At 41.8% G+C, this 23,217-nt stretch overlaps 1 protein-coding gene across 3 annotated transcripts in view; it reads right to left on the bottom strand.

Annotated features, from left to right (window-relative positions):
• The window catches only part of SEPTIN9 (septin 9), a 452,544-nt gene that overhangs the window by 150,806 nt on the left and 278,521 nt on the right, over window positions 1-23,217 (bottom strand). For all 3 annotated transcript variants that reach the window (XM_073555419.1, XM_073555421.1, XM_073555420.1), the window contains one exon: window positions 20,391-21,002. In XM_073555419.1, the coding sequence (XP_073411520.1) occupies window positions 20,391-21,002 (612 nt within the window). The remainder of the gene's footprint in view (window positions 1-20,390; window positions 21,003-23,217) is intronic.

Here is a 23,217-nt window from a genome sequence, read left to right as displayed (position 1 = left end):
GAAGCTAATTCTCCGGCATACCTTAGTCTGCAGGTCCCCTTCTGGTTCGGCACCGCATCAGGAGCCCCTACTGGGACCCACCGGCTCGGAGTGTGAGCTGTAAGCCGGCAGCTCACGTTATGAGAACCGGGAGGAATCCGATTAGGCGGTGGGGCCTGCAGCGGAGGACGAGTCGGCCTCCCTCTCTACATCGTCACAGAAGGCTTACGGTCCGGGTTCGGCGGACGCCCTGTCGGGTGGCAGATCCGCTCAGCGTGGTCAGGAGGATACGGTGAGAGGGACGGGGGCCTGGTACGCAGGCCCCTCAGAGAGGATACCATCGCGTGCGGCAGCCGGCCGGCACCACCCATTCAGCGGCGCTTCAGCAAGATGGCGGACAGTGTCAGGCTGGCCCGGGGGCAAAGAGCAAGGGGGAGCCTGATGGAACATGCAGGCAGCAGATCGATCACCAGGATGGCGTGAAGCATTAGGACACTGCAACATTTCGGGGACCAGCACGAATCGATTCAACCGGATTCAGGATCTGCGGCTGCTGGGATCACAGCACCCAGGCAGCCAGGTGAGACTGATCATTTTTTCCTTACTCTTAACCCTTTGCTAGCCTTTTATGAGTGTTTGTGTTTGAAATTTTGTTTTATTAAGGGGGGCTAGCAGAGGCATAATGTTTATTTTGCATGGGCTACGGAATTTTGTCAGGTTATAGGGATCTGGGATCCATACGGTATTTAGTCAGCAGGGTAGCACCTTCTGCAGCAAGGCTGGGTAGTGCTTAGGATAGGTGTTTAAGGCGATATGAGTGGATGAGATGCATACATCCAGTTCGGCACGAAGTGCAGCCTATTAGTGATGGCAGGAGGCGAGGAGGAAAGAGTGGATTCATTGCTATTAGATGAGTATGCTAAGGGTGAGGTTTGTGTTTGGGGCGACTTTGGGGGTGCACTTGAAACACGGGGTAGAGGAGAAACGATTTGGAAAGGACAATATGTTGAGATATTTTCATTGCTTCAAGTGGAAAGTTTTAATTTAGACATGGTGAGGTGAGGATAAAAAGAGGGTTCATTTAATTTGGAGAATCTTCTCTAAAGGGTACAGTTATCCGCTATACTAGCTATCGTTATTTAAGAAAGGTCCCCGGAGAACTGCTTGGGATTTGTGGTTACATGAATGTGATTGGTGAGGTTTCTTTTTGGGTTAAATATGTTGAGCAGTTTCGACAGTAAAAAGCAGGATAAGGGCCCCGGGTAGGCTGGGGCATAGGAAATCGTTTCCTGTATGCAGCGGGACTTTGTAGCGGTCAGGAGACTTGGTGGCAGTGGACAAAGGGTCGTGTTTATTATTTAAGTAGGTCATGGGGTGGTAAAGTGTTTCATGGGAAGAAAGCAAAGGGGGTAATGATGGAATTGAAAAAAGGGTCGAGGTCATTGTGTCAGGAAGAGAGGCTTCCTAAATAGGTGTCTTAATAAGACGGCAGCCCACGGGTAAGAGAGAGTTTTAGGGATGGTTTTCAGGATTCCTCTTGTTGACGTTAAAATTTGGTTCTCTACCGAAACTTGAAGTGGCTTTGCTTTCTAAACAATTATATAAAGATGTGGCTTTTGGGTAAAATGGCTGGACTGTTTAAATAGGCTCTCCTTCAATAATTTGAAGGTTTCAACAATTTGTGTGGTGGTAAATGGAGGGGCCTAGTACATTTAAAGAAATTCATCACAACTCTTTTATGTAAAGGTCATCGGTAACTGAGGGTATCGACCCTCAGTTGGGTTTGGTGTTCTACACTTTTTTGTTGCTGCTATGGATTGGGTACGGTTGTGTTGAAAGGGAACTAGGCCAAAACGGATAGTATGCATTGGTTGGGTTGTTTTTTTTTTGGGAATGGGTCTCTTTGTTGATCATTGTCTACTTATGGGGTGTCCCCTTTCATGTTCATATTCTTGTGATGCTTGGTTTGCATTTTGGAATGGTCGCTTACAGAGTTGTTTGTTTTCAATTCCTCTATTCATTAATTGGATGAATTTTTGGTCACTGGTTTGGCCCAGGATCCTGATTGTTCATTCTATAACGGACAATGGAGAGCATGGCCAGGAAGTTTCGGCCACTTAAGTGGCCCAAAATACGGTGGGCTCTGTGACGGTATTGAGTTTTTTCTTGGGTATCAAATTGATACAATTTGCGTTGGACGGCAGGTCACCGGTTAAAATGATGGTTGACATGAAGGCAGAAGCGAGTCGGGTTAATGATTTGTAGATGGTGACGTTGCATGAGGCTCAATCTCTACTGGACAAGCTAATTTTGCCTGTAAGATTATGCCATTGGGCAAAGCGTTCTGCCGTCGGCTATCTATAGCGACAGTGTCTACGCATTTGTTTGCCTCAAAAGAGAGTTGTATAATAGCAGGTCCATCTGGATCGCACTGGTGGATTTAGGTCCTTTTGTTGGCTTGATGGGTCAGCATGGTTTCGGTTTGGACATTTCAATTTGGGTGGTTGGTAGAGTCGGGGCAAAAGGTTTGGTTTAGTAATGGTGGTTGGTAGAGTCAGGGTCAGATGTTGGGAGTAATAATGGTCTGGCGTATAATCGGGTTTGGTGTCAGGTATTCCCAATCATTGTGGAACTATCATTGTAAGTTAATGGAGTTCTTTTCAGGGTGGAAGATTAGGTTTGGTTTCGATTTCAAAGGTTTGGGAGGATAGGCCCCTAAAATTCCTTACCTCCTCCCGAGCGGCCATTGGGACTGGGTGTTACAGCATTCGGTTTGGTTGGGCCTAATTTGACTTGTGGTTATCAGCTGAGGTTGGGCGTGGCGTGAGTTACTCTATTCTATTCTTGAAGCTTTTTCTGGTCCACAGTAGGAGCGAGTTTAACAAGGTGGATGTGTCCGGTGGAGTTCTGGAACTTTCCATCAGGCAGTAATGGCAGTAAGGGATTTATTGTCTAGGTCTTTAATGTATGTGGACATAATATGTTTAGGCATGTGGTAATAGGGAGAATTGGAGGTCGGCATTGGGCAAAGGGTTGGAGGAGGAGAGCAATTCGGTGTTATTGGTTGGGTATAGTCGGGAGAAGAGTTGGTCTGTTCCTAAATTGAATAAATTAATGTCGGATGTAGCTTTTGAATTTTTAAGTTCAGGGGTATTTAGCAAAAATCCTTCTGGTCTAAGGGTATGGGATGGAAGTTGGCCGGTGTTTTATCATATATTTACTGATTTTGTCAATCAGCTAGTGGATGTCTGTTCCTCTTCACGGGAGTAACCTCCTTTTCAGGGCGCTTTACTGGCAACCTTATTTTGGGTTTTTTCTTTTCAGTTGAGGGAGTTAGTCCTTCTAGATTTCGGGAAGGAGTGCTGCGGAAATGGGATGCAAATGGGTTTGAGAACAGGGGGACAACATTTATCCATATCTCCAAAACGGATGTCGAAGGCAAAGATTGCAAAGTAATGTTGTTTAAAGTGGTTGGTTCTCCTTATATGTCCAGTGGATTTATAGGAAGAGAAATCTTTCTGTGTATAATTGGTACGTTTGGTGCCCTGTTATTGGTACATAAAAAACGGTTCGTTGCTGTCACATTTTCAAAAAACCGATGTCGTAGACAAAGGTTGCAAGGTAAGGTTGATTGATGTGGTTAGTTCTCCTTATATGTTAAGTGGATTTATATGAAGAGTTCTTTCTGTGGGTAATGGGCGCGTTGGGTGCCCTGTTATTGATACATAAGGATGGCTATTTTCTGTCACATTTTCAATTTGAGGCAATAAAAAGAGGTGTTTGGACTAGGAAGTTATCCTTTTTGAGGATTACAATGGGCATTAACTTCTGATGGGAGCAGCCATGGAGACAGTCAGGAGAGGCTTAGGCTAGGAAGTGACAAAAAGGATCGGTTGTTGGGAGTCTGTGAGGTTTTAACAGTACGTTGGTCCAGCGTTGATTTTGTTTAAGCATGGATAACTGCGCTGGTGCATTATGGGACGTTCATTTGTCTTCTGGGCAGCATTAAGGGCAGTGGTCTACCTAGATAGTTGGCAGCTTGGGTGCCAAGGAATCTAGCGGTCTCACGGTGGATCAGAAGGCGGGGGGATGGTTTGGAAACAGTTACGCTCCGAATTTCAAAGATTTGTTTGCTTGGGCCCAAGCTTCAGATGTACTGGCAATTCATCTGGGTAAGACTGGTTTTTGGAAAAGGCCCTACAGGGATGTGATTAAGGATATGAAGTTGATATGTTGCAGCTATGGCTATGTCTCCTAGGTTTTGGTGGTTGGGTATGATATCATTTTCGGAAAGGTGTGGCATGGAGCGAGGTCTGTTCAGTGAGTGAACAAATCTGGGATCAAGGTGAATAAAGCAGTGTCCTGTCTTTCATGGCAAGGAATGGGGAGGTTGTGGTGCGCCACACGGAGTTGGAATTTGGTAAACGGGGAATTTTGGAAGAGGAGCAAAATCCGCCTAAACGGGGTCAGTTTGGATACGTGGCATTTGGTGGAACCAGAGGACATTAAAAAGAGGCTCTGAAGTGTGGAGGGACATAAATGTTTGAGGGATCAAAACATTTATGTTGGTGGCATAGGGGGGAGGTCCTCGAAGTTGGTGGTGCTGGTAAATAGCGGTTCGGGGGGGGATCTCAAGAGGTCCTGGACTCCCCCCTGGGTGGATTCAAGTGGACGGGTAATTGAATTATCCCGCGGAAGGGATTAAAGTGGACCCGTGCTTAATGGTAATGGAAACTGGCCAGGTGGGTTGATATGTGTCTCTGAGCTGGTGCTTAACGGCTAGAGGCAAGACTTGACCTGGGGACCAAGTTGGGAATATCAAATCTGAGTTTTATTGTTTGGGGCTTCGAGGACCACCCCTTCTGGGACGTTGTGTTTAAAATGTTATGTTATATGTTTAATAAAAGGCTGCTGTGGCCAATTTATCCAAATACCTCTGGAGTGTTTATTTTATTGGGGTATGAATCGATGGGGTTGGATGGCCAATAAGAGTTTTAAATTACTAGGTACGGAAGCTCACATGAATCACGAATACCCATTTGTCAAGAGAGGCCGTACTGGGCCGCAGGCCTTAAAAGGGAGGCCGACATGACAGGGTTGAGTGGGAATATAGTGAGCTGGAGTTAGGGATTAGGATGGTACTACAGAGTTAATGTATTTGGATAAGGTGGGGGCTAGTGCTGGGATGAGGGGGAGGCGGGGTCAGAGCTGGAGTATGAGTTATCATTCTAAAGACAGTGACCATCTTAGTGGGGCAACCATTTTAGGTTCCCCCACATAGTGACAAGAAGCTCCCATCCACCCTCCCTTAATTATATTTTTGGTTAGGTAATCGCTTTGGGGTTAATCTTGTGTTAATAGGTTTCCTTTCCTTGTATGGATATGGGCGGTATTTAGGGGTTGGGGTTATAATTTGTTTGTAAGTCTGTATAATTACTTGTCACAGCAGTGTGGCGTGGGGGGGAGGTCCTCGAAGTTGGTGGTGCTGGTAAATAGCGGTTCAGGGGGGGGGATCTCAAGAGGTCATGGACTCCCCCCTTGGTGGATTCAAGTGGACGGGTAATTGAATTATCCCGCGGAAGGGATTAAAGTGGACCTGTGGTTAATGGTAATGGAAACTGGCCAGGTGGGTTGATATGTGTCTCTGAGCTGGTGCTTAACGGCTAGAGGCAAGACTCGACCTGGGGACCAAGTTGGGAATATCAAATCTGAGTTTTATGGTTTGGGGCTTCGAGGACCACCCCTTCTGGGACGTTGTGTTTAAAATGTTATGTTATATGTTTAATAAAAGGCTGCTGTGGCCAATTTATCCAAATACCTCTGGAGTGTTTATTTTATTGGGGTATGAATCGATGGGGTTGGATGGCCAATAAGAGTTTTAAATTACTAGGTACGGAAGCTCACATGAATCACGAATACCCATTTGTCAAGGCCCTGGCATGATCTTAGACTGTCTGATGAGGACCGAGTAGAAAAAGTTTGAGAACCCCTAGTCTAGCAGATCTTATAGGTTAAATAGTTGTATATATTTTAGTACTAACCCATATTTATTGATTATCCTATTTTCATGGGTAAGTGGGATTTATACTGGCTGTAAAGTACAAACAAAAATTAATTCTCAAAACCTCTGCATAATGGCTGTAAAAAAAATCAACCTTCAAAAGCTTATTGTGGTGAACTTAACATTCAGCACTTTAAGAAAATCGTTTTGCCAGCATGGACATGGGGGACCAGATGACCGATCCTGTGCCGATTTATGGAACATGAACTCATGCTAAGGGGGCATATACCTGGGCTGATTATCGTGAACTTGTTTCGTCATGTAATTGGCCAGTTTAAATAGGCTTCTGATCACACGAAGAATAAGCAAAATGCTCATTAATAGGGAGAAATTAGTTTTAAAGGGGTTGTCATCTACCCACAGGATAGAAGATCGGTAGGAGTCCGATCACTAGGACCCACATCGATTGGCAGAACGGGGAACCTTTCCCCTGCTTACAATGGAGCAGCAATGCACATGTTTGATAGCTGTTCTGTTCATTCCCTATGGAGCTATACAGGGTGGGCCATGTATATGGATACACCTAAATAAAATGGGAATGGTTGGTGATATCAACTTCCTGTTTGTGGAACATTAGTATATGGGAGGGGGGAAACTTTTCAAGATGGGTGGTGACCATGGCGGCCATTTTGGATCCAACTTTATAAATGGCCCACCCAGGTCTATCCATATAAATGGCCCAACCTGTATATTTTTTCATATGATATTGGTTTTGAACCGACTTTTATCCAATTTTCATCTGTTTTTCGGTCCATCAGTTTTTACCATCAGCCACGCATCCTTTTTACACAAATAGAAAAAAAATCCAACCAAAAAAAGAAGCTTTTCCTATCCTTTAGATGGTAGAAAAACGGACAACACTCTGATGACATGTAGATGGCATCTGAGTGATATCCGTTTTTTATTATGAACCCGTTCACTTGAATAGGCAAGTTTGATCCACAAATTGTATTATATATGGACATCACTATTTTTGTGGACAATCGTTCATTAAAAACGGTTATGTATCCAAAAACATGGATGGAAAACTTATGTAAAGAATGGCCATGTGTATGGCTTACAGCATTGTGACCGAGATCTGGATTACTGATACAGCATGCCCCATCTTTTTCTATACAGATCCTGGTTTCCTATGTCCAGTGTCAGACTGAAGAACATTGGGCTCACCAGAGAATTTGATTCTGAGGGCCCACCTTTCTCCCCCACTGTAGAGCCCCATAGCAACTGCAAGGTTTGCACTATGAACTCTTCTGAAGGAGAAGCCAGGGCCCACCGGAGGATTCTCCGGTTCTCTGGTGGGCCAGTCCAAAACTGCCTATGTCTGTGAGATTAATGTGAGTGATTAATGATCAGCACACTGTCATACAGAATATGTCAACGCTACATAAGGAACAGGAAATGATTTTATATAAATTAAAAATTGCCTTGAGTCATAAAAATAGTAATTCAACTCCGGCAACAAAGCAAGCTGTAAAAGACATCAAAGCAATTGTAGATCCCATTACATACAGTATAACAGTCTGGCAATTACCATACCCCAATAAATAAGAATCTGTTATTGGAACAGCAACATGCATGTCACAAGATTTACTGGAATTAATGGAAAATCTGTTTTTCAGGACAGAGTTTCCTGCTAAGTATAAGTCGTTAGGTCTTAAGCTACAACCAGTAGTAGAATTCTGTTATACCAAAATGCGACATTAAGATGCTATTATTACCATCTTAAAGGGAATCTGTCAGCAGGTTTCTTTTATGTAATCAGAGGGCAGCATGAGGTTGAAGTTGAGTCAGATTTCCGGGATGTGTCACTTATTAGGCTGCTTGCTGTTTCCATACAGTGAAGGTTTTATCACTAGGAGATTATCATGGCCTGGACTACAGCTCATGTGAGCCTTGGTCGACCACGCCTCCTTCTCTGATAAGCCACTCACTGCCAATAGACAATGTACAGAAAGCTGTGGTGTGGGTGGGGTTAGCTTTTTATGCTCTGCTACATGCTACATCTAAGAACTCTGATTGTGTCACAACTGCTGCACCCAGTAAATTAAGTGATACATCGCTGGATTCAGAGTTTCTTTTCCTACATCAAACTGCTCTCAGATGAGGTAGCAAACCCTGGTGACAGATTCCCTTCAATTAGAAAAACAAGCAACTATTTCACATTATTGTTATTATTGACAATTTGATGATGTTAATGCCCAGTGGCGTGTTTATGACGTAAAAGTGGCATGTAGCTTTCTCCTTATCTACATACCCCTTACGTAGGTGATGCTAAAATATTGAGTGATAATGTCTGTAAAGCGCTGTGGAATATGATGGCGCTATATAAGAAACGCATAATACCGTAAATAATACTAGTGTCCCCTTTCCATTATTAGTGCCATATAACGAATGAATAACTTAGGATAGATGGAAAAAGGAGAAACTGTCAGGACCTGACAACAATCTAACATGGAAATGAGAGTAAACGGGGCTTCGATCGATTAAGTAAAATTTTGATCAGCACTTTTATTCTTTTAATAGAACAATAATGAAGAAGGGGGTCCGTATGATTGTTCCCTTCATTATTATTGACAACACGTTCCCGACTTACGGTACGCACTACGAAGTGTTGACAAGAAAAAGTAACTTTTATGTCCACATAAGAAGCAATAAGATAACACTTGAGCGTTTTCTCATTGGTTGTTTGTTGATGGGGCCCATCTCTAACCATCATCGCTCCATGTTACAGAGCCGTCGGGTATTTACACTATAGATAGAAGATTCATTTCTACACTGGTGGTGACAGAAGGGATTTACAAAATAATTCCATTGCAACCGTCTGCTGATGCTGTCTACATTCAAGAATAGAAGAACAACCGTGATTGTCAATGATAGACGCTCTGTTCTTATCCAGAACTCATATGTGGATTCCGCTGCAGATAAGACAATATTTGCCCACGAAGAAATTCACCAAGAAGTAATTCTGAGAAGAGTGGAGGCTGATGAATTGCGCAGTGTGGATATGTCACACTTTAATCATATTTAATGCTGTATATAAATCAGCCTCTTGGCCAGCTGTTGGCATTTAATTAGCCCTATCCAAAGCAGCTGTGCCGCCCCTTGCGCAATCACAGCTACACCTCCTCTTCACTGCCATCCAGACAGCTGCTGGGCTGCGTCCTGAGCTTAAGGATCATCCCCCCAAATCCTAAACAAACGTCTGCAGGATCTGCAGGCCCCCACGAGACGCCAGAGATTATATCCTTCCTGTCCCACTGACTCTGACTAATGGACTGATTGGGACAAGACATTCTGCTGCCAGGGAGTACCATGTTCTTAGACAGCTGGCCCGGCTGAGGGATCGGGACTTAACCACTTGAGCGCTTGTCAGTAACACAACAGTTAAGATGCCCTTGGAGTAAGTAGGAAGTCATTTCTTCTAATGGAAGCTGGCAGAAAGATTGGCTGTAATAGGTACTGGAAAAAAAAATACAGTATATATTTATTTTACTCCCTTATATAACGCCATTAATTCCACAGCGCTTTACAGACATTATCATCACTGTCACCATTGGGGCTCACAATTTAGATTCCCTATCAGTATGTTTTTGGAGTGTGGGAGGAAACCAGAGTACCGGAAGGAAACCCACGGGAAGAACATACAAACTCCTTGCAGATGTTGTCCTTGGTGGGATTTGAACCCAGAACCCCAGTGCTGCAAGGCTGCAGTGCTAACCACTGAGCGAATATTAACATTAAGTTGAGGATGTTGCTGCAACTCCACAATGATTTATTTTTTTTTCAAACAAAACTCACTATATGCTATAAATAACATGTTAAAAGGATATTCTCAAAATATCAAGTTATTCCCTATTCGATCCCAAGAGTCATCTCCAAGTGAGCCCAATGCTCTGGAACCTTGAGAACAGGGCTCTGCATACAGACCCATCCTACATTGAGTAGAGGTGTGCAAATGCTTCCTCCGATCCATTTGTTTTCTTTGTAGCAGCCACAAAAAGCTAAGACCTACACTCAGCAGTCCCATAGACAATGAATGGAGCAAGGGCCGCACATCTATGCCTCTGCTCCATTCTTGGGAATCCAAAGTCCCAACCGGGATTGCTGAGGATTCGACCCCCAGTGACCACTATGTTACCCCCTATCCAACAGATAGGGAGTAGCTTGTTTTCTGGGAAATAACCATTCACTTTTTCTGTCAGTCAATATCATTACAGAGATATTACATTTTGCACAATAAAAACAATTTAAAAACTTGTTTTTTTTTTTGCTGCCATATTCCAGAAGCCATTACATTTTATTTTGCCTTTGTTGGACTTATGTGACGGCTTGTAATTTGTGGCATGAACTGTAGTTTTTTATTAATACCATTTTAGGGTACAGAGAATTTAATAAACACAAGGAGAACATACAAACTCCTTGCAGATGTTATCCTTGGTGGGATTTGAACCAAGGACCCCAGAGCTGCAAGGCTGTAGAGCTAACCACTCAGCCACCGTGCTGCCAGCAACTATTTTGTACATGATCAGTAGTGATCAGCTGAATGTCCAGAGTACAACTCTTGAAAGCACACAAAAGACGTCTGATTTTCCTGAGAAGGTTACTATTGCAACACTCACAAATGGGCATTCAGTAAAGACTGATTTGTAAGGGTGAGAGCTGATGCTTGTAAACATCTCTCTGTATTAGATCTTGGTGATCCCAGATTGGGGAATCCCTTATTATGACATACATATTCCATCAAAAGACATATGGACAAATTGCCTTAATAGGATCACTCCTTCATATTTCCTAGTATAACCAAAGTTCGGTGACTTCTTTATCTATATATAAACACACACACTTTATCGATATATATATATATATATATACACCCACATTTATATTGTAGGGGATAACGCTCTCAGGTTGGCGCTAGAGTTCACACAGGCGCCGGATTCTTGGGTCAAAGCAGATTGAGGTTTATTAAACTTCATAAACTTGCACAGCTTGTGTCAGGCACATCTTTGACACTCCCGAGTTCAGGCGCAGTACGCCACACAGGCACAGGTTAAAAAAATTCCTATAATATCTAGTTATCTCAATTTCTGGTCTCTAAAAGTAATCAGTGACCTTCATAGGGATGTATTAAAAGATAGTATACAAAATCAGATGAAGAAAAAACAATTAATAGCCTAAAAGTAATTAAACAAAAAGTACCCAAATTTCACAACTACTGCCAAATAGCCCCCAGTTTTCTGATTATTATTACCTGGTCGGGCGCAATGTGCATGAGAGGCCATTTCCAAGAAAACCATCTTATTTGTAAGAAAACCCTACTTATTTCTACGAAATATCCACAAACTTTACATTATTCATTCATAAAATGTTCAAAATAAACAATTGCGATGAAAACGCTCGAGAAAGTATGAACCTTCAAAAATGAGAACCTTCAGGTGCAATTAGCCTGAGTGGTCATGGAGGTCACACCTGCTCTCCACCAGGATGGAGGTACAACTGAGTGGGGGGGTTCAAGCGGACACTAAAGATAAAGTACTGGAAGGGGCGGAGCGGAGGGTGAAACAAAAATGTGTGAGCTGTGCCTGTAAGGTCTATTGCACCTGACTCAGGGTTAAATGAAAAATACGTAATAACAAAAATCACAGTCCTTTTTCAATGAATGCAAAGCAACAACAGGGTCTCACACAGATAGAAATTCAGGTCCTGCTTTAGGTTCAATGGACTCATATTCAGTGGTTACTCGGCTGAGCTAGAACCTATTATAGCAACCAGTTATACTTGCAGCTTGGTGCACACAGCCTGTGCAGTCTCCTCTCAGAGAGATTCTGGCTGGTCTCTCTCCAGCTCCAACACAACCCACTCTGCTCAGCTTCCCCGGCTGACTGACCAGTGAAAACATGTATGTGTACAGTATGTATGTATATATATATACTTTCTGTAATATTCACTTTTTTTCTGCCTTGTTGCAAATCTTACAAAAGTAAGCCAAATTGCATAAATTGCTTGTTACTTTTAATTAGATTTCCTATAGGGTGAAATACAATACACATTAAAGCTGACCAAACTTGATGATTTTTATGAAACCTGCTTACCGTTTTACTAACTTTTAGAACATGTGGTAGTACATAAATCGCAAAATCTAAGACATCATAGATGATTGTTCTGAAAACAAACACTCATAAAACTAAGTGATTTTTTTAGTGATGGAAATTTTATATTGTTTTCAGAAAATTAAGACAGCCTCCTCACTTGGCCATCTCCTGTACAGATTTACATTACTTCTCCAGCAAACTCATCTAAAGCCATATTCTTACTTTACAACTGGTTACAGTGTCCGGTGTTAAACAAAACCATACAGGAAACTGACAATAAGAAAACATCTCCGTGCACCACAGAACTTCCTTAGCTCTTCATGTAATACTGTCTGTAAACATTTGTAAATAGGGGTTGTCCAAGACTTTTATATTAATGGCCTACCTTTAGGATAGGGTCTGACTGATCAAAAAAATTCACCCCAATAAAAGATAACATTTATTTATCCCAAATAAATAGGAAAAAATATCATGAAAAGTTCCTGAAATTTCCAAATAATGTTGGCCTGAAAGGTTATCCATTACTATGGCAAATAAACTACAGGATCTAGTAGATCAGGATATAGAGAAAAGAAGGGACCTGATACTTTCCCATAAGGATGCCCTATCTGACCGCAGAAGTTGGTACTAGTGATAATCGCAAGTGCTCGTTACTCGAGTTTGCCTAGGGTGCTCGGGTATGCACAGAGTATCGCGGGTGCTCGAGTGACATGTTCAAGTACCCATGGCCGCATGTTTTGCGGCTGTTGGACTGCCGCAAAACATGCGGGGATTGCCCTTACTTGTTAGGCAAACACGGGCAATTCCCGCATGTTTTGTGGCTGTCTAACAGCCGCGAAACATGCGGCCGTGGGTACTTGAAAATGTCACTCAAGCACCCGCGATACTCTGTGCATACCCAGGCACCCTAGGCAAACTTGAGTAACGAGCACTTGAGCTCATCACTAGTTGGCACTCTTGAGTAAAGCACGCTCACCGTCTTCTAGCCCTAGGAAACCACAGGGAGCCCTTTACTTAGGAAAGGTAATCAATTTCAGATCATGAGGCTGGGATAGCCACCACCCTCAATGATCAGCTGTTCCTGATTCTGGTGGCTGCCGGATGTGCTCAGTTGTGGAGCTGCACAGCACAGATCTGTCATCTGTATAGTGGCCACAGCTCCTTTTCAAATCAATAGGCATGAGGTATACGGCTGCGGCCACTATGCAGTTGAACGAGCTGTGCATATCCACTTCGCAACAGCACATTCGTCCGGCAATGGGAACAGTTGATCAGCAGGAATGCCGGTTATCGCACCCACAATGATTAGATACTGATGAATTAGTCATTGTGGTGATACAGTGAGTTATAGCAATCATCGTTCACTACATAGTGAGTATGCTGCGATCATTCCCCAGCACATTGACTGACAGGCTCCTCTGCAGTGTGTAATGTGTACAGCATATATGTGCAGAGCAGGCTATCACTCAGTTTGCTAGGGAGTGAGATTACAGCTGCACTCACTGTGTATTGAGCAGTGACAACAACAGCCTATTGAATCCCCCCCGAGGACTGGAAGCGAGCGGCCACAGGGAGAATAAAACTTCATTTTCTCCCTGTAGCTGTACTTCTAGTACGCCTGCCAGACATGACTTAAATTCTGTTTACCTGTAGATTACAACTATATGTGCAGGTAAATAGCAATTTTGGAGATGGATGACAGATTCTTTTTAACCCTTTAATGAGGAATAAGCTTGTAATGGTAAGGAACTTATAAGTGTGCTCCAGCCCCAAATTTTTTTTAGAACTTATTCAATAGAGAGAAAATACATATTAGATATGTGAGGTCTGAATGTTAGGAACTATATTGGGGTCTTAGTAGTGTCTTTCACAACATCTCGTTAGTTCAGTTATAAAATTAGTCGAAATTAGTGGCTGTGATAGCTGGTACTGTAGCATAATGACAGATCAGGACCCAAGCACGGGCTGTAAAGATGAAACTCGGGCCAAGGACAAGCTGACTTGATGAATTTTCTGTGTAGAAAACAACTAGTCCTAGCAATTTTCCAATATCTAATATTTCTACAGCTGATTTCTAGCAAATTCTGCTAAACTGTGATGAAAGAAGTTCTCATTATTCAATAATGTTTCCACTCCACTAAAATCTGCCAAATGATACAAACAAAAGGTAGCGTGACACGATGCACTGAGTCCATAATTGGCCAACAACAGGGTTTAAATTGAGGAATAGAGCCAAAGTTTCCAGTCTCCTCCCAGAACAACAGAATTCCCAGATTTACTGAGTATGTTTCATGACTCACTAGGTCAGATGTCCCTGCACACCCCCTTCCCTAAGTCCCATAGACATAGCTCATTTTGCAATCAAAGCCAATACACTTCAACCAACATTTTCCTTACTGTGTGTATTTCCATGTTTCACTGTAGTTCAACGAGTGCAAATTAGTAATTTCAAAATTAAATTAGGGATATGACTGTGTACTGCAAATGATTTGCCTCATCCTAGGCCTCCATGGCTAAATGTCACCTACTCCTGGTGTCTCTGACTTGATATGCTGGTCACCTATGTAGGTTACTAGGCCCGGCAACATCTAATCACTGGGCCTACATGACATCATGACGTGCGCTGACCTGAGACGTTTTGATGTCTTAGGACCTAGAGAACACACGGGAATCCCAGGCCCAAGATGACAGGTACAGAAGTTGAAGGTGTTTTCCACTACTCAGATATCCCTTTTTCAATCTTTATTTTCCCATTTATAAAATAATAATAATACTTATACTCCTCTATTTTTATGTCACGCAATCCCTGTGGCCAATCAGCACTGGCTTCACTCTCACCACATTTGGACAAATCGCATACTTCTGGAGGAAATGAAAGAGCAGCAGCGCTGACTTGCTCCGGATGTATGTGATTTGTCTGAAGGTGTGGACCACAGGTATCATGTGACATAACAATGTTGCGCGATACCCAGTAGAGGCAGTGCCGACACTACTGGAATGGCGCTGGCAACGGATATGAGTATAAGCGTTATTATTCTACAAGGGGGAAACATAGGGATTGGGAAGTGGTTGTCTGTGTAGTGGAAAACACCTTTAAGACAGGTTGTCATGAAGGACTTAACTGGGTGCCATATCAGTCCAGTGTGCATTAAACTATTTATCTCTACTGTGTATTGTAGAAAAAAATGGAAATCTCCTTACAAAAGCTCAAATATTGTAATAAGATTTCTAAAAAGTTTGAACTTGTTTCGCACCTATTTGCATTTTAATTGTACTGTACATTATTTTTTTTTGCATTTCATACTACAGCTTTAGACCAAAGACGATAACTTAAACATATTCTCTATGTGCACATCTTTAACTGAATAGGAGCTGAGCTACAATTCTTAGCAGCAGTCACTATTCCGGACCTGCACTGGTCACTCTGTACATGGTCTACATCTGGCCACTTCTGGAGCTAATCATAGCTAATCGGTAAGGCAGCTGGGTTTCGGACCCTGATATTGATTACCTATCTTTTCAGAGTTGTGGACAACATATAAGCCCGCCACACATAGTATCTCAGTCGGCTCTTCTATACAGAGGAGAGCTTGTTTGGCCAAGCGCTTCTGCATTTTCTAAGTGAGAGCCATTGCGAGACATGTCTATAGGTGGTTTATCTCTGGTAGACAACATGATAAAAAGTCCACAATCAGACATGTCGGATTAATATTTTCCCCAAGAATCATCTATCCAGGGCCCTCATACACATTAGACTTTTGGCCGAACCTGATAACATTGGCAGATTTTCCGACATTAGTCTTATGTGTATGGGAGCTTTAGAGCTAAAAGACAAAACCTCTGTAACCCAACTCAGACACCTGATTAGACCAGTAATGTGCACAGTTCGTCTAGAGTAGCTGGTACAACATCTTTATTTATTGTGGGGTGTTCTGACATCTCATTGTATAATGAAAAGTTATAACATTTTCTAACATACATTGTGTGTGTCAATTCTTTATGGTTGTCAAGATCTCTGCTGGCTGCAGTTCTTAATTTTTCCCTTCCTGGGGATACAAAAATCTGTCCGAGTCATGTGATGAAAAAGTCAGGTACGTAGCTCCTTAAAGAAGCACTCCAATCTATATTTTATTAAATGTGTGTATATGTCTGTGTATTGTAGTGTGAGTGTATATATATACTCACCCACCTGCACCTTCTCCGGGATCCAGACCCGTTTCTTCTCTTCTCAGTGACGTCACTGCAATTCCGACTATCTGGCCCATCCTGTGCTCTATGAATGAGCCAGAAGTCTCTTTTATAATGAAAGCCTATGGAGGTTACTTCTGAGGCTCCATAGAATTACATTGTAAATGCCACTTCCGGGTCACGCAGCGCTCAGCTTGACCAGGAGAGTCGGCAAAGGGGTGACGTCACTGAGAAGAGAAGAAGCATGGCGCTGGATCATCGAGATGGTGGCGGTAGGTGATTATGTTAATACACTCACTACATACATATATACACATTTAATGCAAAAAATATAGATGGGAGTGCTTCTTAAAAGACACAGCTCTGATAACGGTACTGCAGCTGTATTGAGCCGTGTACCACTGTGTCCATCACATGACTACGACAGATTTTTTGTCTTCATATAGGAAACCATTAATGTTCCCTCTGATTAACTGCAAGCAGAGATTTTGAAAAAAAAAATAAGGAATTGATTCATAAAGAAGCTAGAAAAACTGAACTTAAAGGGATTACACAAAGACTATAACTTTTTACCTATTTACAGAATAGAGAAAAGTTGAAGTTCTACAGTACTCCAAATTTGATCCAAAAGATAAGCAGTGTTAAAGGGAATCTGTCACCCTTTCTTTGGCCTTTCAGCTGCCGGCATAGACATCGGGGGCTTATCTACAGCATTCTGTAATGCTGTAGATAAGCCCCCGATGTAACCTGAAAGAGAAGAAAAATACGTTATACTATACTCACGGAGGTGGGCGGTCCGGTCCGATGTGTGTCGCCGTCCCGTCCAGCGCCTCCCTTCTTCATGCGATGACGTCCTCTTCTCCCATCTGTAAAGGCTCAGGCGCAAGCGCACTGCTCTGCCCTGTTGAGGGCAGAGCAGAGTTCTGCAGTACACAGGCATCGGGAGAGGTCTGGCGCCTGCGCACTGCAGAATTCTGCTCTGCCCTCATCAGGGCAGAGCAATGCGCCTGCGCTGGAGCCATTTCAGGACGGGAAAAGAGGACGTCAGTCCATGAAGAAGGGAGGCGTCGGACCGGACCGCAATACCCACCGGACCGGACCGCCCACCTCGGTGAGTATAATATAACTCTTTTTTCTTATCTTTCAGGTTACATCGGGGGCTTATCTACAGCATTACAGAATGCTGTAGATAAGCCCCCGATGTCTATGCCGGCAGCAAATAGGGCAAAAAAAGGGTGACAGATTCCCTTTAATTTACCTTGGTGCATGCAACATTTTAACCATTGCTGGTCTTTGGCAATTTATCCACAAGATGAGGCATAACTGCCTGATTACTGAAGCTCTGAATGCTGCGAAGCACACCAGTCACAAGAACGCTAGTCAAGAGTCCCCCTTTTCATTAGAGTGGCTGTCAAGAATAGGCACGTCTCCATTCAAAGTCTTTGGGGGTGTAGGAGATAGCTAAGTACAGGCTTGGCTATCTCCGGCAATCCCATAGACATTGAATGAAGTGACAGTGAGCTTTACTCTTGACCCTGATCTCCTGATTCAGCCTTCAGCAAGTTATCACTTAGGTTTTGCATAGCTTTTTAAATGGGTTTTTTGCTTATAGAAAAGTGTACCCCAAGCAGTCAGGTAGTTGTAAAAAAAGAGAAAGTACTAACCCTGCCTCAGTCCACTTGCAGCTCGCCGACGGAGCTAGTGTTTAGGTTGCAGTGGTGACATCATGACTATAGCACTGACTATCCCGCTGCAGCCAGTCACTAAGCTCAGCAGCTCTGCTTTTGTTGACGGCACAAGTCACCAAGCTCAGTGACTGGCTGCAGCGATTATGTGCACTATACTTGTGATGTCACTGCTGCATCCAAAGCACAGAGCTGGAGTTGGACAGAGGGAGGGTGAATACTAACTCTATTTTTCTTTTCTACTATCTGATGAGTTTGGTTCCGCTTTTCTAAATGTGGAAAACGCCTTTAACACTATTTTATGCATTATGTAAGACTGTAGAAGAGGGAATATTAATATGAAAAGTATCATTCATCCATCTCTCTGAGATCAGGGGGCTAAAGTGAGCTCTATATGTTACTGAAAACCAGGAACAGTCATGTGACGGGTGAGCCAAACAATAAGACCATTTTGGAAGTCTGAGAGCAGGGCATTCTTCAAGGGTTATTCATTAATCATATGATGCAATATGTCCAAAGAGCTTTTAAGTGTAAAATATCCGAGGAATATCGTACTTTGCTGTGCTAAACCAATAAATAATAAGAAAAACGTATTAGCAGACAAACAACTTGACGTTTCTAAACTTTTCAGTCTATATTTTATGCCATAATAAAATTCTAATTCTACGCCTCACACGAGACGCAAGTCTACCTCTGTCTATCCCCAGTGTCAACATTTGATTAAAAAAGGAAAACAACCACAATAAAATTATAAAGACATGAATATCCTCTAGCAAGTCCTTGTATTGACTGAGCTAGTAATGGAGTAAATGATAGTAAGTAGGAGGCTATAGCTTCCATCAGTCTGGCGCCACAACTGTTATCAACTGCAAAAACCTGGTGTCAAATTTTGCATAGACTTATACTTTCATAGAAAGCAATGCATCAAATAATAAAACATTAGGAGGGTGGCATGTTGAATTTGGATCTATTAACATTATACCAACTGTACAAAAGCTTTTTGCACCATATGATGGCTTCTGACCTACCAAATTTATCTCCTAGTACTATTGGAAAACAAGGGGAAACAATCCTTTGGGTTCAAAGGCCACATTTCCAGAATGTGGTACTCATGGTATACAGTAACTTTCAGCTCTTTAGGCAAACAGCTTTTTTCCCAAATCCACCAATGAAGAAGCATGCATGGCTCAGCTGTGAATAGATGCTTATTTCTATAGAAGGGAATAAAATGCTGTCAGACCCTTGGTCAGTGGCTTATTTCCTGTAAGAATAAATGAAACTAAAATCCAATACGTTCAAACCTACATTCCTTAAAAGGAATCTGTAAGAAGAATTTTACCTCCACTCCCAAACCACTTATATGTGCATGTAGCTCTTTTAACAACAAATCCAGCAATATCTTTACATGGACAGTCTGTTTCTCCATTACTGAGAAATCAGCCTTTGAATTAATATGTAAATAGCTATGGTAGATCTGAAACCAATGCCACTCCTGCTCTATTTCCTGACCAGCGTTGACTCCTCCTGCTTGACTGACAGCTTCTATGCTGTGTGATTTCAGGCAAAGAAAAGGAGCTGTCAGTCAAACAGGAAGAGGCAGTGCTTGGCAGATTATAGAGCTGGAGTGACAGAAGCTTCAGATCTGCCATGGCTCTTCAGCCTTATTTGCATATAAATTAAAATGCTGATTTCTCAGTACTGGATGAACATACTGACCATGTAAAGGTATTGCTAGACTTGTCTTTGACAGAACTATATGTGCATAGAAATCATTTACGGTATAAAATCCTTCTGACATACTCCCTTTAAATTTGCATGTGAAAGAAATTCAAGAGGCTATGATACACACATTAGTGCCGGCCATTACCATTGAAATAGTTGAAATTGGGCAAATAGTTGAATTTCTCTCATGTAGATAGACTGCCTAAAGGCATATGAACAACAAAAATAAAGTAGGAGTTGTCCACCTTACAACAGGACAATCACATTCTATAAGAGCCAAAACAGAGATGAGCACAACATATATTCAGTGTTGCAATTGCATAGGACCTACTAGGTAAGACATCCCACTTTCTGCTGTCTACTTGATTGTATATAAGCTTATGAATTTCATGGCTCATAATTACTTTTGGATTATTAGGGAAACAAAGGGTGTGTTACTTTATACTGATTTAATAAAGAACAAGGGGTCCATATAGTGCTCTGGAATAGTGGCCCCATGATTTTTGGGTCCACCCTCTGCAAAAATATTGGGTCAGATCTACGTTGCCATAATGTAGTGTGGTATCCTAACCAATTAACACACCATTTTTTTTAAATGACGTTGGTACATTACAGTTGATCCAAATAAAAATCTTTTGACAGGTTTAAGAAGACATCACTTACTCTCAGGGGTCCTTTGTTGAACTTCTATCTGGACATGTTGTGGTTTGGGTTCTTGTTGGTTGTGAAGCGCTGTGGATGTTGGAATGGAGTTTTCAACTTGCTTGACTGGAAGAACTTCTGGAGATTTAGGCACCTGTATCTCAATTCGTTTGGCATTGGTTTCTTCTACTTTTCTTTGGATCAGTTCGGGTATTTTTGAAGTAGGAGACTCTCCACGGAGATCATGAGGTTTTCCCAGAGAAATCTCTGCTCTTCTTGGTATGGGTTCCGGAGGTTTATGCCCAGACAGTTCAGCTCTCTTCAAACCAAACCTTGACACTGCTGGAGCAGAATTTTCCACTTGTTTGGATGAGATGTCAATGGAAATCTCTGTTCGTCTTGACATAGGTTCTGGGTGCCGGGATCCAGACAACTCTATACGTCTTAGTAATGATTTAGGGGATCTCTGGCCAGCAACATCTCCTTGTCTCAATGGTGGTTCATTTCTAGCACTAGAGTCTTGGAATTTCTGTGCAGCTGCACCTCTCAGCAGTGGGTTTGGGGTTCTGCGTGGTGGGATAGAGGGGTTCGGAGATTGGTCGACCTCCTCGACCTCAAACGACCTCTTCAGTGCTAAGAATAATAGAAAATCAAAATTCAATTTTTATGACATTTCTATTAATAAACATGTGGTAATATACAAACATAAGAACTGACTCATAATTAGAAACAGAAGAATATCGTTGCTGTATACATAGGCAAGGTTCACGCCAACTTCACCATTAGTCTAGCTTTTACACTAATAATGAATCTCCATCAATTTATCCATAACGCCATCCACTTTGGCTTATAGACTTTGTATTTCCAAAAATCACTTGTTTTATGTAATAATCCTTCCCAGCTGGGTTATTGGTCTACGTATCAAGTTCTAGAATGTAACTTAAAGCTTGTAAATGTCCCAAATAAAATGATAGACTATGGAAGATAGTTTACCCATAAGTTCTACTCATATAGATTTTATTTGTACCTATATACACTTGAATTTTTAATTTTTAATAATATTTAGGAAACTAATTTGTGAAATTAGCTCACTATAAATATTGGTACATATACAATTGGTCATGAACAGACATGTGACTTTAAGTCTCCCATGTGCAAAGGGACTATTTAGCAATAATTGAAACAAGTTTTCCATGGCATCATAGCAGAACTCAATACATTGCTGTAAAAGATATACACTTGAAAATAAATAAATAAAATTCTGTAGGTCACTTAGTTAAAGGGTTCTAATTTGCTTTAAGGACTCATGCACATCAGCACAAGGACTATCCAACAGTGCACAAAGCCATACATTATGGAGCTATGTAGCATTCATCAGATCATATGTTCATGTCATTAACAAAGTTTCTGGTACAAAACTCCAAGACTATTTCATTTGGAGAATAAATAGGAAAATATCATATTATTGCGGATCAGTACTTGAAAATAGTTAGTAAAATCTAGTAATAAGCAGATCTGTTTTTTCTCAAGCCTCACTTAATTACGAGAAGATTTGATAGTGACCCCAAAGTCTTCTCTAGTGCCAAATGACCCTTAGGAAGAGAGAAGTAAAGATCCCATGGGCATTAGACAAACCTCAAGTCATAGACCCTTATGTTAAATAGTCCCACTGGGACAATGTTACTCATTAAGAACTTTGGTTTACTTATTATTTTTGCGCACATATCCACACATATCCACACAGTTCTACGTAGTTAAGGAAGAAATGTATGTAAAGGGACGACTCCTCTACAAGACAAATTCTCATCGACTTGGGTGTCTATTTTTGAAATGGATGAATATTCATTCTCAGGGAAAAGTATGGCTGGCGGATTATACTTAGCTGATCAGAAGCTGGACCTACAATGATCATTGGATTGCCGATGAAACTTAAGGGGTTGTCATAGGGGGCCTACCTCTTTGAAGTGTACTGTTAGAAGTGTGTTGCTGGATAGGTTTAAGGGTATATCCCGCGTTACCTAAACTCTCTAGCAGAAAATTCCTCTGTCAGAACTGTAAGAAGCAGCAGGGCACTCGCCTTCTGTAACAATTCATAGTAAGCACTTCCATTTCTTTTAATTACTGAGGGATTATGGATCAGAAGAAATGTGACTTAACTACTTTGCTACCGGTAGACCTGAACTTTATAGCTGCCACAAGGCAATGGACTCAATAACATTTTCACTTTGTTTCTTTTCTGCTGACAAAGGGTAACCACATCCTACACCCAGATGTAGCCCTCGGTTCTATACTCCTATTCATTCACCAAAACAGTAAGGAAACAGTTAACAAAAATCCAACATCAGCAAATCTACTTCCAGGACAAAAAGAGAAACATAAGGCCAAATGCAATAAAAAAACTTTTATATTATGGATTGAGCAGATTTTAGGTCGACATAGTGAGTTGTTGGAAAACCTATTATGCAATGACAACAAGACGTCCATATGCAGAAATTAGGGGTTAATCAACATATTGCAGAACAACACATATATAGTCTATACAGTGTGCTCTATCTAATAGTTCACAGGACCTTCACATTGGTATAAGTAACACTATTGATCAATGTAATGGCATATTGAATAGCAATCTTGTTGATTGAGCTTATATAGGGGGAAAACTAACATATTTTCAAGGCTCGCTCATCACTTTGGCATGAGCGCTGGTAAAAACGTTGAATGCTCCAGAAAATAGGTCTTGCTTCAAATGAGAATGCTAAAGAGGTCTCCCAACAATCTGAAAAGCCTTGTATGGATAAAAATATCAAACTATCATACTGTATTTTCATCCATTAAAATCCCCAATACTCCT

This window comes from Dendrobates tinctorius, unplaced genomic scaffold, assembly GCF_039654945.1.
Source record: "Dendrobates tinctorius isolate UK_male_01 unplaced genomic scaffold, ASM3965494v1 ptg000223l, whole genome shotgun sequence".
Classification (NCBI taxonomy): Eukaryota; Metazoa; Chordata; class Amphibia; order Anura; family Dendrobatidae; genus Dendrobates; species Dendrobates tinctorius.
The sequence above is the reverse complement of the archived record's forward strand: the minus strand, read 5'-3'. Positions and strand labels throughout refer to the sequence as shown.